This window comes from Saccopteryx leptura, chromosome 1, assembly GCF_036850995.1.
Source record: "Saccopteryx leptura isolate mSacLep1 chromosome 1, mSacLep1_pri_phased_curated, whole genome shotgun sequence".
Classification (NCBI taxonomy): Eukaryota; Metazoa; Chordata; class Mammalia; order Chiroptera; family Emballonuridae; genus Saccopteryx; species Saccopteryx leptura.
Window position 1 is genome coordinate 231,573,528 of NC_089503.1, and position 16,364 is coordinate 231,589,891.

At 35.9% G+C, this 16,364-nt stretch overlaps 1 protein-coding gene across 1 annotated transcript in view; it reads right to left on the bottom strand.

Annotated features, from left to right (window-relative positions):
- The window catches only part of SPOCK3 (SPARC (osteonectin), cwcv and kazal like domains proteoglycan 3), a 348,806-nt gene that overhangs the window by 26,784 nt on the left and 305,658 nt on the right, over positions 1–16,364 (bottom strand). Inside the window, exon 7 of the mRNA XM_066387709.1 lies at positions 1,528–1,647. Within this exon, the coding sequence (XP_066243806.1) occupies positions 1,528–1,647 (120 nt within the window). The remainder of the gene's footprint in view (positions 1–1,527; positions 1,648–16,364) is intronic.

Sequence of the window (16,364 nt, forward strand, 5' to 3'; positions counted from 1 at the left end):
TAACTGGGATGAAGGCTAAAGTTAACTCTCATGGTTTCCTGTTAGAACTTAGAAATGCCCTAAGTTTTCTTGCAAAAGTAGTCTGGCAATATTAATTATCACTTATAATTTGAAATGCATGCATATTTTGACCCATTACTTCCATTGTGTGGAATTTTTTTCATAGAACTAACTTTTTCTCATAGAAATAAAAGTATGTCAATTAACTGCAGAATAGATCATCAAGAAGAAAATAATTGAAACAGGAAATAATAATCCCTAGAGATATAATTGAATGATTAAATTATGGGATATTCATTGCTTCTTTGCTTCATGTATTCGTTAATTCTACTAATTTGTATTTTATTTAATAAATACTATGTGTCAAACTATTATGCATTTTGATAATACACTCCTACAGAGTAGAGAAAATACTATAAATTCTTTCTGCACTTTGATGTAAGAAACATACATACATAGTCACTACACAATCAAAGATAATTGTTCTATCTATTGGTGATAGCCTAAATAAAAAGAACTATTAAATACAAAAGGATGACATTGTGGAAAATTCCTTGAAAAGAAGAAAACAAATGAGGCATTTTAGAAAATGTAGGTTATGAGTGACTGTGCCATTCTGTGAATGATTTTATTAGAAACTGATATTTGAAGATCACAAGTGAGAGTGGATGTGTCATGTCACCATATGCAAAGGACTATACTTGGGACTTTGTCAGCCACAAGATGCTGCTCACAATTATTCTCCTATCTCCTCTAGTCTTATTTTAGATGAAATGCTTCAAGCTTTGAAAACTCCCTAAAATTAAGCACATTTCAATATCTTCCTTTCACATGCATTAAATACACAATAAATATTTATTTGGAAATAAAATCATATAAAAGTTGTTTTGAAAAATGCAAATTTCATTCAACTATCCATCTCAAGTTCCTTATTTCAATTTGCACTTCGTATTTCTAAGGAAGTAAAACCCAATTTGAGGTATTATACAGATGATGAAAGGATCACATAAGATTCATATAACTCTTATTTTTTCTTCTTTTTAATGCATTTAATCTTCAGTGTGTCATTGAAAATATCATTTTAGTCTACCATCATAGTTGGGCCAAAGTAGATATATCTGCAAAGCAATCATGAAAAAGCAAATGTTGGGGTTTGGAGGAGGCACTGAATATGCTCTCTGAAAATCTAAGTGTTCCAAAATTCTTACCTTTATATGCTATATTGTTTTACTCTTTACCGCTTTTATTAATACAATGAGAAAAATATTCCTAGTCTTTCAATTCAACTTGAAGGCTAGATGCTATCTCTGAGGAATATTCCTCTTTCCACCAATCAGAGAAGTCACAAACAATTTAATTCCTTGCAAAATATTCTAGGTGTGCTTCGAAGTACTAACAATGTTCTGCTGTTTGTTCAGCATCTAAGTGAAGGAAAAACTTTGAAGTTTGTGTTTTGATCTAAGTGACTCATTGGAAATAAAAGCCCATATCAAAGACAATGGCACATTTCAAATTCAGAAATCTTACTGCTTCGCTCAGGCCTCAGTAATGCTTTTGTCTTCTTGTTTTGGCTTCCACTTTCATGAAGGGCCTTGAACCAGTCCCGCAACCTGTTTGCCACTTCCCTGAACTCCAGGTCACTACATGCTGAAAAAAAGATAAAGAAACAACACCAATCTTGAATAATAACTTCGCAGAAGGTTAAGGCTAGTTCTTAAATTATTCCAGTAATTGAAATGCAACAACTAAAAGAAAAAAAATGTAATACAATTCCTAATTGTTTTTCAGCTTTTCAAACACTAAAGATAAATGTGTTTCAAGCACAAGATGTAATATAATAGTTTATTTAATAAAGAAATGTTATTCGCAGAATGCTATTTCCACTCCTCACTGTGTTTAACAGTGATCGAAGGTCTTCTTTTTAACGTCACAGATATGGAGTCAAATATTTACGTACTAAACACTTTTGTCATGTTTAGGTTGTATGTCATCTGGGAAAACAGGGGTGGAAAATCCACAGTAAATACTTACATGTTTGTTTATTATTGGCCATACCAATTATAAGTTATGCTTTATAAGAAGTAGCAGAATACATTTCATATACATACATACAAATACATACTTATGTATGTGCATGTGTGTGTACATGGGTAAGACACAATTCAGTAATTTTTTGCCAAAATACTTTGAAAATATAAGAAATACCATTTATATTGTTCAGAGAACATTGTTACTGTAGGCCTAACTCATCTGCAAGTAGCCAATATGCATTTTTCTAAACTGACAAGCCCCTTTAATATTATTCTTCTTGTTTATTTTGTTAAAATCATAATTTACATAGTGATATGTAACATTACACTTAATATAGACTAGATATATTATATTACAATATGAGTCACATATACCCTAGCATGTATAACATTATACATATGGTATAATATAATGAAATATAATATAAGACCATTTCTTAATATTAAAAGGAATAAAAGTACAGATTAATAAGATCCTCCCCGTATCCAGTAAGGTAGTTGACCCTGAACAGTAAATCATTGTGACATTTCAGAACACTTTGGGGAAAAAAGATACTAGAAGCTGCTATGTAGAGACATAACAACAATTGTCACATGAAAAGAATGAGTTATCAGGTCTTCAGATTTTTCAATAGCCACATTGACAAGCAGAAAGATAACTGAAAAATTACTTTGTATTTTAAACCAAGAATCCTATATTCCGAACAATCAGGTGGACAAGTAACCTAAATAGACTTTTAATATACAAGATCCAAAAAAATAACCACCCCAGGAAGTTACTGGAGAATGTAACGCACAGGAGAGAACTGACAAAGAAGATGGCTGAGACACAGGAAATACAAAATTTAAAGAGAATTGAAAGGAATTACCAGGCAGATGGTAAGGAGAAATCTTAAAATGTATGCTGTGCTTCCAAGGTAGAGAAAGATAATGGTAAATTTGAAAATCCTTAGTCAAAGAGCAACATACAGAATTCACAGAACTCATTAGAAAACAATGAACTCCAGTGAAGTCAAAGAAAACATCACTTTTACTGATAAAACCTACAATGGCTGAGACTGAGTGATAAAGCCACAAGACAGTATGTTCGCCTGGTATCTCTGTTTCAGCAACATTTAGGCAAGAGTCTTTTGATCCTGTAAATTTCTATGCAGAAAAAAATAAAAGCTGACCCCATGCTCAAACTGGTGAGCCCTCACTTAAGCCAGATGAGCTGGTGCTCAAGCCGGAGATCTCGGGATTTCGAACCTGGATCCTCAGTATCCCAAGCTCACATTTATCCACTCTGCCATTGCCTGATCAGGCTAAAATTTCTTTAAAAAATTAATTATAATACATCTAATATTTCATCCAGAAATTCCCTGTATTAAAAGTGACCACATAGGGGTGTACACATAAAAAAACTCACTCAAACTTTATAATATTATTTATTGGGTACTTTTATACAGCAAGTATATTAACAACTGTCCATCAGCAGTGGCCTGGTGAGAATCATCAGCACATACAACCACTGAAGCTCTTTGAGTCATTAAAATATTCAAGAAGCTCCTTGTGTACTAATATGGAACTATGCCCATAATGTGCTTTTGGTAAATAATAATAATAATAATAATAATAATAATAATAATAAAACAACTTAAGGAGCAGCAAAGTTTATTTAGTAAGCTTTCATTTGTATAAAAAAAAGGAAATGCATTTATATATGTAATAATAAAATATCTCTGGAAAGACAATAGGTGAGCTTATGATGTAGGTTACTCAATAAGACTTGCTTCTCCTTTTTTATTTTTTCCAGGAGGCTAGAATGGTGTCATTTATTATTATAAGCCATGAGTCAAATGTCCTTGTCAAACAACATAAGAAAATACCCAGTGTAAACAATATTGAAATATACCATTATTTATAGAATGACATTCCCACTTCACTTTTGACAAAATTCTTTGTTACAGACGTGTTCTGATTGGAATATGACCAGTCAAATCTCACTCTTGTAAATGTGTGACAGTCATCTGTGATTTACTACTGGTCTTTTCTAGAATAAGTCAATTAGTGTTGAATTCATATTTTCCAAATGTTCTACTATATGCTGGTTGTTGTTTTTTCTGGAAATAATACATTGTAGTTATACAGCATGAAATGCTTTTAATGAGGTTTCACATTTGATTTTAATATCAAGCCTGGAAGATTAGGTAAATGATTATTATTTTTTATAGCTATGGAAACTAGGACACAATATAAATGGCTGCCCTAAATTTTATAGCCAGTAGTGAACTAGAACAACACTTGGTACTCATTGATCTAATTGTATTTGTAGCAAAGAATAACAGAATAATAAATCACAATAACATAATATATATGATTTAAAATTAAATTTGAATAAAAGAAAAGGTAGGTTTCAATGTAAGATTCTTTAATTGTGTCAAATTATTAATTTGAGCATGGTATTATATGAAGCAAATGAATGAAAAGGAAAGAAGTCTTGGAAATTTAAAGTTCCAAATACATTTTTTTTGTGAGCATACACACATACATATTTTATAAGGAAAAAGATAGAATTGGTGGGGATAAAGCCAGAAGAGAATCTAGAGTATAAAATAAGAACAACAGAGGGAGAATAGATAGGGAGAACATAAAAGCAAAGAAAGGAGACATGGAGGATCAGTATAGCAGGTATAATATCTGACTTAAAGGAAGTTATAAGGAGAGAAAGAGTAATATAAAATTAGTTTAAAAATAAAGTGAATAATTCCTATAGCAACCAAAGAACACGTTTTCGGAGAAAAACAAACTACCACGATCTTATCTGAATGAATTAAGGATACAGATATATACACTCATACCAAAACATCTTTTAATATTTAGAATATAAAACAAAAATTTTTAAGAGCTTTCAGGGAGAAAATAAAAGTAATAAATGAACAATCAGACTATAAAACAAACAAAAACTCTCTGCCAAAAGCAGTCAGCTTATTGTACAATAATTATTAGCAATACTGGATTATAGAAGAGCATAAAGTAAGCCTTCAACATTCTAAGGGAAATAAATTTTAATCTAGTACCCCATATCTATTTAATTATCAACCAAATAGGGCAGAATAAAGGCATGTTTAGGTGTGCAAGAACTTGAGATTTTTACATTCCTTGCCTCTATAAAAATGGGCTGCAGAAAAATGAGAGAGAAAATAAAAGAAAAATACAATGACATGAAATTTACAAAGGAGAAACTGCTCAAAATCTGAGAATTACAGTACTCAGACTAGCTGTTTAGTGTATTCCAAGATGAAGCAAACTTACTGGCCAAGTTCAGGCAGAAACAAATCTGGTGGGTAGTGGTGAGAGAGTGATTTCATAGCATAGTCTCCAATTGATAACTTGTAAAAACTTAACATAAGCATAATAAAGGCAGTTGGGATACAAAATGGTAGATGCATTTAAAACTTAGGCTAGTAATATTCTCCATTAAGATAGAAAAAAAATATACATTTGTACAGCTATAACTATAGGATAAATTCTCATTTTTTAATGAGCAGCATTTACATCACCATTTGTAAAAGTTGTTTTTTTTATTTATTTATTCATTTTTAGAGAGGAGAGAGAGACAGAGAGAGAGAAGGGGGGAGGAGCAGGAAGCATCAACTCCCATATGTGCCTTGACCAGGCAAGCCCAGGGTTTCGAACCAGTGACCTCAGCATTTCCAGGTTGACGCTTTATCCACAGGTCAGGCTGTAAAAGTTTTTGATGTGCAAGTTGACTCACTTTATAAAGAATTCACAGAAGACTTAAAAATATTTATAGAATTTAAGTGTTACCAGTTTTGACAATGAATGACCCAACTAAAGCCACTAGGTATCGGGAAGCAGAAATAGATATGAGTGAAATATGGCTGTGTTAATGTCCTAATTTTACAAAACGAGGAGGCAAGAGATATCTATGAAACTGGCAACAGATGGATAAGTGTTTTTGTTTTTGTTATTGCTAGTGATTTTGCTTTTTAAATTGTAACCAATTAAAAAAACCCTAAGAATAGCCATGTAATTATATTGAAAAGAGGGAGGGAAGTGAAATATGTTTTCATTTATCAAAGCAGAAAATCTAAAGGTAATGTCTGAAGTTGATAAATAGCAGCTTCACAAATGAGCTCATCACCAGATGGGAAAAAAGCAGTAAGGCTTAAAAATGATCAGCTCTGTGACCCAGGGGTGGAAATGAGGAGATGTCGGGCAGGAAGTTGACTGTTGATTTTGATTATACTATTTCATACCTTTTGACTTTTTAACCTCAGTATAGATAATTTGTGGTAGAGTCACTCCCCTTCCTGCACTGTCTCTCCTTCATGACAACAGCTGAGAGATACTAAATGCACATTGTGTGGACAGGAGCTGAGAGAAAGCAATTAACATTTATTGATCGTGGTCATTAAATCAAACGTTGAGGTATTAGCTTCCTTTATAACACCTATTAGTTTTAAAAAAATTGTTAACTCATTTGAAATCATAGTTATTTGGTGGCAAATCTGGTACTCTTAATTCAGAACAATTTTTGTTATGCTACAGTAACATCTTTTTACTATCAATGAACAGCATCAGTGGCAAGGCTATACAAGGATATTGTATATTCCGATCCAGGTTCTCTTCAGTACTCAAAGAGAATCACAAACACTGAGAATAAAGGGAGTGATTTGGGGGATATTTCAGTGCCTTTCAGAAACTGAAGACATTTAATTTTGGGGGTTCCTACCCGTAACATACACCAAAATCAATATTGTAGGTATCAAATTATTGAAAATATTTTTAGATTTCTTGCAAGTGACTTTTTTTTTTTTAAAACAACTCATTTATTTTAAATTTGGCAATGGTTTATTTGAAAGTATTGAGCAATGCAGGAATTCTTAACAAATCAGGAACTTTAAACCACACACTTTCTGAAACTGAGTTAAGTGTTCTAAACATAAAATTTAAAATTAATGAAGTTGTCAGGTTTTATAACTCAAACATTTACTTTGAATGATATTTATTTATTTATTTATTTATTTATTTATTTATTTATTTATCTATCTATTTATTTAAGTGACAGGCGAGGAAGCAGAGAGAAGAATCTGCATGTGCCCCGAACATGATCTACCCAGCAAGGCCCCTATTGGGAGATGCTCTGACCATCTGGGGCTGCTGCTCTGTTTCTCAGCAACCAAGCTATTTTAGCACCAGAGGAGAGGCCATGGAGCCATCTTCAAGGCCTGGGGCCAACTTGCTTGAACCATTTGAGCTATGGCTGCAGGAGGGGAAGAGAGATAGAAAGAAAGAGAAGGGGGAAAGATGGAGAAGCAGATGGTCGCTTTTCCTGTGTGCCCTGACCGGAAATCAAGCCCAGGACTTCTATATGCCTTGCTGACACTCTACCACTGAGCCAACTAGCCAGGGCCTGTCAAACATTTACTTCAGGTTATTCGTTTTTCTTTTCATTTTGTATTTTGGTACAATAAATATTTACTCAAGTCTCAAACACTTTCTTATTCTTACATTTCACATACACACAAAAAATGTTAAAATGTTTCTGATATACTTACATTGTAACAAACTTGTAATCATTAAGATGTTCATTTATTAAAGAACAAATACTGATGTCTATCACTATGAATTTTTCATTGAAGCAATGTTCTTTAATAAGGAGCTCAGACCTAAATACAAACTTTCAGGCAGAAAGAATCTTGCTCTGGGGAGATTTAGACAGGTTGGTCTAGCAAAATGGCCACTATCTCTATTAGGCTTCATTTATAAAGTTTTACACAATATTTCTGAAATCATCATTCATTCTTGCTAAATGTTAAAAAAATAATTACACAAGGTAGTCAAATATATTTGGCATTTTTACCTCATGAGCTTTTGGTAAAGGAAAGATTTTCCTAAGTATATGTTTTCTATAAAGAAATAAACCACCACCAAACCTCACTTCTATCAATAAAAATATTTGCCGTCCCTTTGAAACAATTTAAAAGATAGAAATTCTGATAGTCCCCTTAATGGAATTAGTTGACATAAGAATGTGGTACAATGAAAACCATGCAGAAAATAGCTACCCTAAAGGTAAAAGAGCTTAAGTTTGCCTTGATAGAAATATTTTTCTTGCAAGATAAAGACTATTACAAAACGAAAGGTCCAAACAACTTGTGACTCATCAACTACTATACTCTCATTACACGGGCCATGATGTCCCGGAGATATTAAAAAGGCTCTGAAGAGCACAGTACGTAATTTAAGTTAAAGAGAAGTAAAGACAGTTTCCTTATTCTTGAACTATACTCATAATTATTTGAGTATGAATAATCAACTACTCTTAAATTATCACTGTTTTTAATCTAGCTATGCCAGCACATGAAGAGGTGATTAATAAACAGTTGATGAGGACCTGGCCAGTTGGCTAAGCAATAGAGCATCAGCCTGGCATGTGGAAGACTCGGGTTCATTTCCTAGTCAGGGCACATAGGAGAAGCAAGCATCTCTTTCTCCATCCCTCCCCTTTCTCTCCCTCTCTCACTCTCCCTTTCCTGTAGACATGGCTCATTAGAGCAACTTGGCCCTGAGCACTGAGGATCACACAATGGCCTGCCTCAGGCACTAAAATAGCTTGGTTGCTGAGCAATGGAGCAATGGCCTCAGATGGGCAGAGCATCACCCCATACGGGGCTTGCTGGGTGGATCCCGGTCAGGGTGCATGCGGGAGTCTGTCTCTCTGCCTCCCCACCTCTCACTTAATAATAAATAAATAAATAAATAGTTGATGAGTGACACAGATTTCCACATTTCTGAATAACTTTATCACAAATCTTTGTGTATTTGCTTTATTTGATTGTCTCTTTTTTAATCCAAATTTATATATTTGAAGATAAAATTGCAAAATCTTGAACAACCCTTTCAGCCAGACTTTTGTTCACTAAACCCATCTAAGAATTCCCATCTCCTCTTTCAGGACTCCAATTGTCCATAAGGATTGTTTCATGCTATTATTTATAATTCCCTTTATGAACCGCCTAGCTGTTAGAAAATTTAAACTTCAGTCCACATTACATTGCTGATGAGAATCTTTTACTTCTTAAATGTCATTCTTATAACAGTATAAGAAAAGAGGGGGGGAGGGAATTAGGAAAAGGGGAGCAAATGGGGTATAAAAAGGGAAACAAGGGTGGGGGTGAGAGAGTTATATTCAGCGGGACACTTGAATCCATGTAAACACAATAAATTAAAAATTAATAAAAAATTTAAAAAAGTAAATTTTTTGATTACCAAGGTAAGATATTCCAATTTTGTAAATATATACATTTTATAATGTATATTAAGGAGAATAAATATAAAAACCTTATATTTAACATCACACTGATAGGTAGCAAAAATTAAAATATTTTACTTTGCATATCTGCTGCTTTTAGATTTTACATAGCTTAGAACTTGCCAAACAATTTTTAACCTTATTCTTTTCCAATGCATTATACAATAGTGTTCTCAGGTGGTTAAAATATCTGACAACAAAATGTATGATAGATGCAAAATGTCCATTATGTAAAAGTAGACTACTTAAAAATTCCCACAGAGTATTATATGTAAAGAGAATTTTTTTTAATCTGTGTACAGTAAAAAGAATTATTGCTGTCTCTCATTTCTTTTGAAAAATCTTAGAAATGGAGTTACTGGGTCACAGGATATAAATATTTATTTATTTACTTTTTTTTTTGTATTTTTCTGAAGCTGGAAACGGGGAGAGACAGTCAGAAAGACTCCCGCATGCGCCCGACTGGGATCCACCCGGCACGCCCACCAGGGGTGACGCTCTGCCCCTCCGGGGCATCGCTCTGTTGCGACCAGAGCCATTCCAGCGCCTGGGGCAGAGGCCAAGGAGCCATCCCCAGTGCCCGGGCCATCTTCGCTCCAATGGAGCCTCGGCTGCAGAAGGGGAAGAGAGAGACAGAGAGGAAGGAGAGGGGAAGGGTGGAGAAGCAGATGGGCGCTTCCCCTGTGTGGCCTGGCCGGGAATCAACCCGGGACTTCTGCACACCAGGCCGACGCTCTACCACTGAGCCAACCGGCCAGGGCCAGGATATAAATATTTAAAGGCTCTTATGTAAAGACAACTTGTTTCTGTTAAATACTAGATTTCAACCCTACAAAATATTTTAAACATATTTAGATGTTTACTTTTATTTGTAATTTATATTTTGATTATTGAAAAATGAAGTAGCACAGGTATGCGGTGATTTAAACAAACTGAAAATTAGGAAAAGTCCTCCAGTACAAAAAAAACAAAACAGAAAAAAAACAGCCTGGGTTACTCAAAATGCACACAGCACATGTAGTCAGCGGAATGACCACTATCAGACAGTGAAAAAAATGATGCCTGAACACCCCACCCCTTGCCCGGAACATTTCAAGAAGCTTCAAAATAAATGGCAATTTCTACATTCTGTTCAATTGTGAATTAGTTTTTCAACATGGAACCTAGTCAGAAAGTCCCAAAGCAGAATGTAAAATATATATCCATCATTGGCTTGAAAGAGACAATACATACATGAAACAAAAAGAACATAAATTAGAGAAAGCAAGAACATATCCGGCCCTTTTAAACAAATGATGCTGGTCATTTTGCAGATTCTTTTCAGAGAGTGTTTTCTTCATAAGAATCAGTAGCTCAAGGCTTGAGAAAATTCAGAAGCTGAGACTGAAGATGTTAGACAAAGACAGGAGGGACAAGAATAGCATGGCTCAGGAAAAAAAGAGAACAATATGTTTTTGACCTTTTGGGAAAATGAAGATGCCTGATCTGATCAAAGACACTCTTCTGGAAGCTTTGATTGGTAAACAAACTATAAATTTAGAGCACACATACATCTAAATTCAAATGTACACACACCATTGCCAACAGGGTAGAAGGTAGGTAAGTGTCATTTCAGAGCAATTGGTTTAAACTGTGTCTTTCTTAAAAAGTTCAGTAAAAGATTCCACCAGTACTTGTCATAGAAACAGAGGAGGATTTGGGGTAGATCCTATTAAACTACTGTACATCCATGTCTCTGCTGCACAGAACCAGGTACAGAGCACAGAGGTCACTAATCTGCCTTCCAAATTTTCTCTGACAAATATGAGCACACATACATGAGCACACATGCATACATCTTAAGAGAATAATTCCTCATCAAGGATTATTTCTTTTTTTTTTTTATTATTATTATTATTTTTTTTTTTTTTTGCATTTTTCTGAAGCTGGAAACAGGGAGAGACAGTCAGACAGACTCCCGCATGCGCCCGACCGGGATCCACCCGGCACGCCCACCATGGGGCGACGCTCTGCCCACCAGGGGGCGATGCTCTGCCCATCCTGGGCATCGCCATGTTGCGACCAGAGCCACTCTAGCGCCTGGGGCAGAGGCCACAGAGCCATCCCCAGCGCCCGGGCCATCTTTGCTCCAATGGAGCCTTGGCTTGCGGGAGGGGAAGAGAGAGACAGAGAGGAAGGCGCGGCGGAGGGGTGGAGAAGCAAATGGGCGCTTCTCCTGTGTGCCCTGGCCGGGAATCGAACCCGGGTCCTCCGCACGCTAGGCCGACGCTCTACCGCTGAGCCAACCGGCCAGGGCCAAGGATTATTTCAATCTGAGTGTGCTGTGCACTAAAGTCATACTGAAATTTTTAACTGACAAAATATGGAAGTGAACAATGAGTCTCCAGCATTGCTATAAATCATACAATTTTATTAAAACATGAGCTACAATTTCTATAGCCATTAAAAAATACTGATGTTCACAAGTGTATGTGAAACTTTTTGATTTAGAAATCATTTGCATTTCAAGAACCAGCCTCAGGAAGGAGGTGTTTTAAGCTAAGAGGCATTTTGTTCAGACATTAGAGAGCAGGTGTTAAATAGGCGAGTCCCCATGCAGGCATCTGAGCACCAGTAATACATGATTCATTACCTGCAGTCACTGACATTTTGGGTATAAAAAAGTGCTTCTGAAAGGCAGGAGCAACTAGGGATAGAATCAAATGATGTAGTAGCATTCTAAGCAAATGTCTTAAAGATGACAAACTTTGTTGAAATATTTTTAAAATGTTTACTTTATTGATTTTAGAGAGAAATGAAGGGGGAGAGATTGAGAGAGAGAAAGAGAGACAGAAACAGTTATCTATTCTCCCATGTGCCCTGACCGGGGATCGAACTGGCAACCTCTGAGCTTTAAGACCAGGCTTTAACCAACCGAGCTATTCAGCCAAGGCATGTTGAAATATTTAATGCTCTACAAAACATAGATAAATCCATTTTTATCATTAAGCAAGGAGATGAATGAATAAATATCAGGTGGGCCAACACGTTTTATTTTTTATTTATATATTTTTATTTTATTTCTTATTAAATTTATTGGGGTGACATTAATAAAAAATTAACCAAAATAGGTTTCAAGTGTACAATTCTATAATACATATCATCTGTATATTTCATTGTGTGTTTACCACCCCAAGTCAAGTCTTCTTCTATCACCACTTATCCCATTTTTATCCTTCTTTACTTCCCTACTCGCTCAACCTCTGGTAATCACCCAGCTCTCCAGTCCCTTCCTTCTGAGAGTTCTCAGTCTGTTCTCTGTATCTGTGAGCTTCTTTCTGTTTTCTTTGTTAGTTTATTTTGTGCACTACTTTCCACATATGAGTGAAATCATATAGTACTTGTCTTGCTCTGACTGGTTCATTTTATTTAGCATAATTCTCTCCAGATACATCCATGCTGTCGCAAAAGGTAACATTTCCTTTGTTTTTCTGGCTAAGTACTATCTCATTGTGTAAACGTACCAGCTTTTATTATTCCCTCATTTACTGATAGGTTCTTTGGTGGCTTCCAAATTTGGGCTACTCTAAATAATGCTGTAATAAACATAGGGGTGCATATATGCTTTTGAGCTAGTGTTTTGGGTTACTTTGGTTTTATTTCCCGAAGTGGAATCACTGGGTCATAAGGCAGTTCCATTTTTAATTTTTTTTTTTTTTGTATTTTTCTGAAGTGAGAGGTGGGGAGGCAGAGAGACAGACTCCCACATGCTCCCAATCGGGATCCACTTGGTATACCCACTAGGGAGCGGTGCTCTGCCCATCTGGAGCGTTATTTCATTGCAACCAGAGCCATTCTAGCACCTGAGGTGGAGGCCATGGAGCCATCTTTAGTTCCTGGGCCAATTTTGCTCCAATGGAACCTTGGCTGTGGGAGGGGAAGAGAGAGGTAGAGAGAATGGAGAGGGAGAAGGGTGGAGAAGCAGATGGGTGCTTCTCCTGTGTGCCCTGGCCGAGAATCGAACCCGGGACTTCCACGTGCCAGGCCGATGCTCTACCACTGAGCCAATCAGCCAGGGCCCCATCTTTAATTTTTTGAAGTAACTTCATACTGCTTTCCACAGTGGTTGCACTAATCTGCATTCCCACCAACAGTGCATGATGGTTTCCTACTCTCCATATCCTTGCCAACACTTACTGTTTGTTGATTTATAGATGATAGCCATTCCAACATCTATATTGGCCATCTGTGTGTCCTCTTTGGAGAAGTGTCTATTTAGGTCCTTTGCTTATTTTTTAACTGTATTTTTTGTTGTTGAATTTTATAAGTTCTTTATAAATTTTGGTTATTAACCCCTTATTAAATGCATCACTGGTGAATATGTTCTCCCATTTAGTGGGTTGTTTTATCATTTCGTTGATGAGTTCCTTTGCTGTGCAAACACTTTTTCGTTTGATGTAGTCCATTTATTTATTTATTTTTGTTATCCTTACCTGAGGTGAAGTCAGAAAAAATATTGATATGAGAAATGTCCTCCGTTTTACTGCCTATGTTTTCTTCTAGGAGTTTTATGGTTTTGGGTCTAACAACAAGTCTTTAATCCATCTTGCATTTACTCTTAGTGTACGTTGTAGAGGTAGTCTAGTTTCATTTTTTTGCATATATCTGTTCTATTTTCCCAAAATCATTTATTGAATAGACTGTCTTTACCCCATTGTATGCTTTTGCCTCCTTTGTCAAATGTTAATTGACCATAAAGGCATGAGTTTATTTCGGGGTCTCTGTTCTGTTCCATTGATCTATGTGTCTGTTTCTGTGCCAGCACTATGCTCATTTGATTACTCTGGCCTTGTAGTATAGACTGGTATCTAGCAGCATGATTCCTCTCATTTTGTTTATCTTTCTCAATACTTTTGTGGCTGTTTGGGGATCCTTTGTGATTTCATATAAATTTTTGGAATATTTGTTCTAATTCTGTGAAATATACCATTGATATCCTTTTTTTTTTTTTCTTTCCTGAAGTTGGAAACGGGGAGGCAGTCAGTCAGACTCCCACATGCACCCGACCGGGATCCACCCGGCACGCCCACCAGGGGGGCGATGCTCTGCCCATCCGGGGAGTCGCTCTGCCATAATCAGAGCCATTCTAGCGCGTGAGGCAGAGGCCACAGAGCCATCCTCAGCGCCCGGGCCAACTTGGCTCCAATGGAGCCTTGGCTACGGGTGGGGAAGGGAGAGACAGAGAGGAAGGAGAGGGGGAGGGGTGGAGAAGCAGATGGGTGCTTCTTTTGTGTGCCCTGGCCGGGAATCGAACTTGGGACTCCTGCACGCCAGGCCAACGCTCTTATCACTGAGCTAACCGGTCAGGGCCCACCATTGATATCTTGATAGGAATTGTGTTGAATCTATTGTTTACTTCGGGTAGTGTGAACAGTTTAATAATGTTAATTTGTCCAATCCATGCACATGGTATACGTTCCCACTTACTTGTATCTTTTTCAACTTTTTCTTCAGTGTCATATATTTTTTTTGAATACAGTCTTTTACTTCCTTGGCTAAATTTATTCCCAGGGATTTTATTCTTTTTGAAGTAATGGTGAATGTGATTATTACCTTAGTTTCCTTTTCTGATTGTTCATTATTGGTGTTTAAAAATGCAATTGAGTTCTGGATATATATTTTATATCCTGCTACTTTACTGAATTCATTTATCAGTTCTAGTAGTTTTCTCATGGAATCTTTAGGGTTTTCTATATACAGTGTCATGTCATCTTCAAATAATATTTTACTTCTTCCTTTCTAATTTGGAAACTGTTTGTTTCTTCTTCTTGTCTTCTTGCTGTGGCTTGACTTCCAGTACTATATTGAATAGGAGTGGTGAATGCGGACATCCCTGCCTTGTTTCTGATCTTAAGAAAAACACTTCTAGTTTTTGCCTCATGAGTATGGTGTTGCAATGGCCTTTACTACGTTAAAGTATGTTCCCTCTATTTCAATTTTGCTGAGAGTTTTTAATCCTAAATGGGTACTGGATTCTATAAAATTCTTTTTCTGTATCTATTGATATGACCAATTAATATTTATTGTTCATTTTGGTTATGTGGCATATCACGGTTATTGATTTATGGATATTGTACCAACCTTGGATCCCAGGAATAAATCCCACTTGATCATGGTGTTTAATCTTTTTAATGTATTCCTGGATCTAAAGCCTTTGAATGAATGTTCCTGAGACTTCAAACATTTGCTGATCTTTTCTACTTAATTGAATGTGACACTAAATTTTTAACTTATATATGACATTTAGTAATATAACCCAGAAGTCTATTATTATTCCATGCCTGGAGTTATTAAGTTATATTTCTGGAAATATCAATTAGATATACTTATCTAACACATCTTAATGTAGGTTTGTTTCTATTCTTTTATTAAATGCGGATTACCTGTAGAGTTAATCAGAGGGAAAAGCTGTCACTAACTCTGATATCTATCCATATTCATTAGGAAACCATGAACCATAAAGTACTCTATAGAACTGAAAGGAATAGTGTTTCACTAGCACATTGGATGAAGGGGACTTTAAGATTGCTCTAAGTGGTAAGGATGAGTGCCATATCGCATTGTGACCTTCTGTTGGATATGAGGACCCCTTTAGACCATACGATCAAAATGTTCAGTAGGTGTTTTAGTTTTCTAGGGCTGCCATAATTATAGATTAGATAGCTTAAATAATGAAAATTTATTTTCTAAGTACTGGAGGCAAGGGTCCAGATCAAAGTGTTTATAGGGCTGGTTCTTTCTTAGGCCTCTCTCTTTGGCTTACAATTCACTACTGTCTAGCTGTGCCCTCGTATAGTCTTTGTTTGATTAGTAAGGACTGTGTCCCAGTGAGTTTATTTTACATTATTTGGCTCTTTAGAGACCCTGTCTCCAAATATAGTCACATTTTGAAGTACTTCTACATCAATAAATTTTGAGAGGCACAATTCAGACCATAGTAGTAATCATAATACCTGAGAGCATGTCATCAGTGT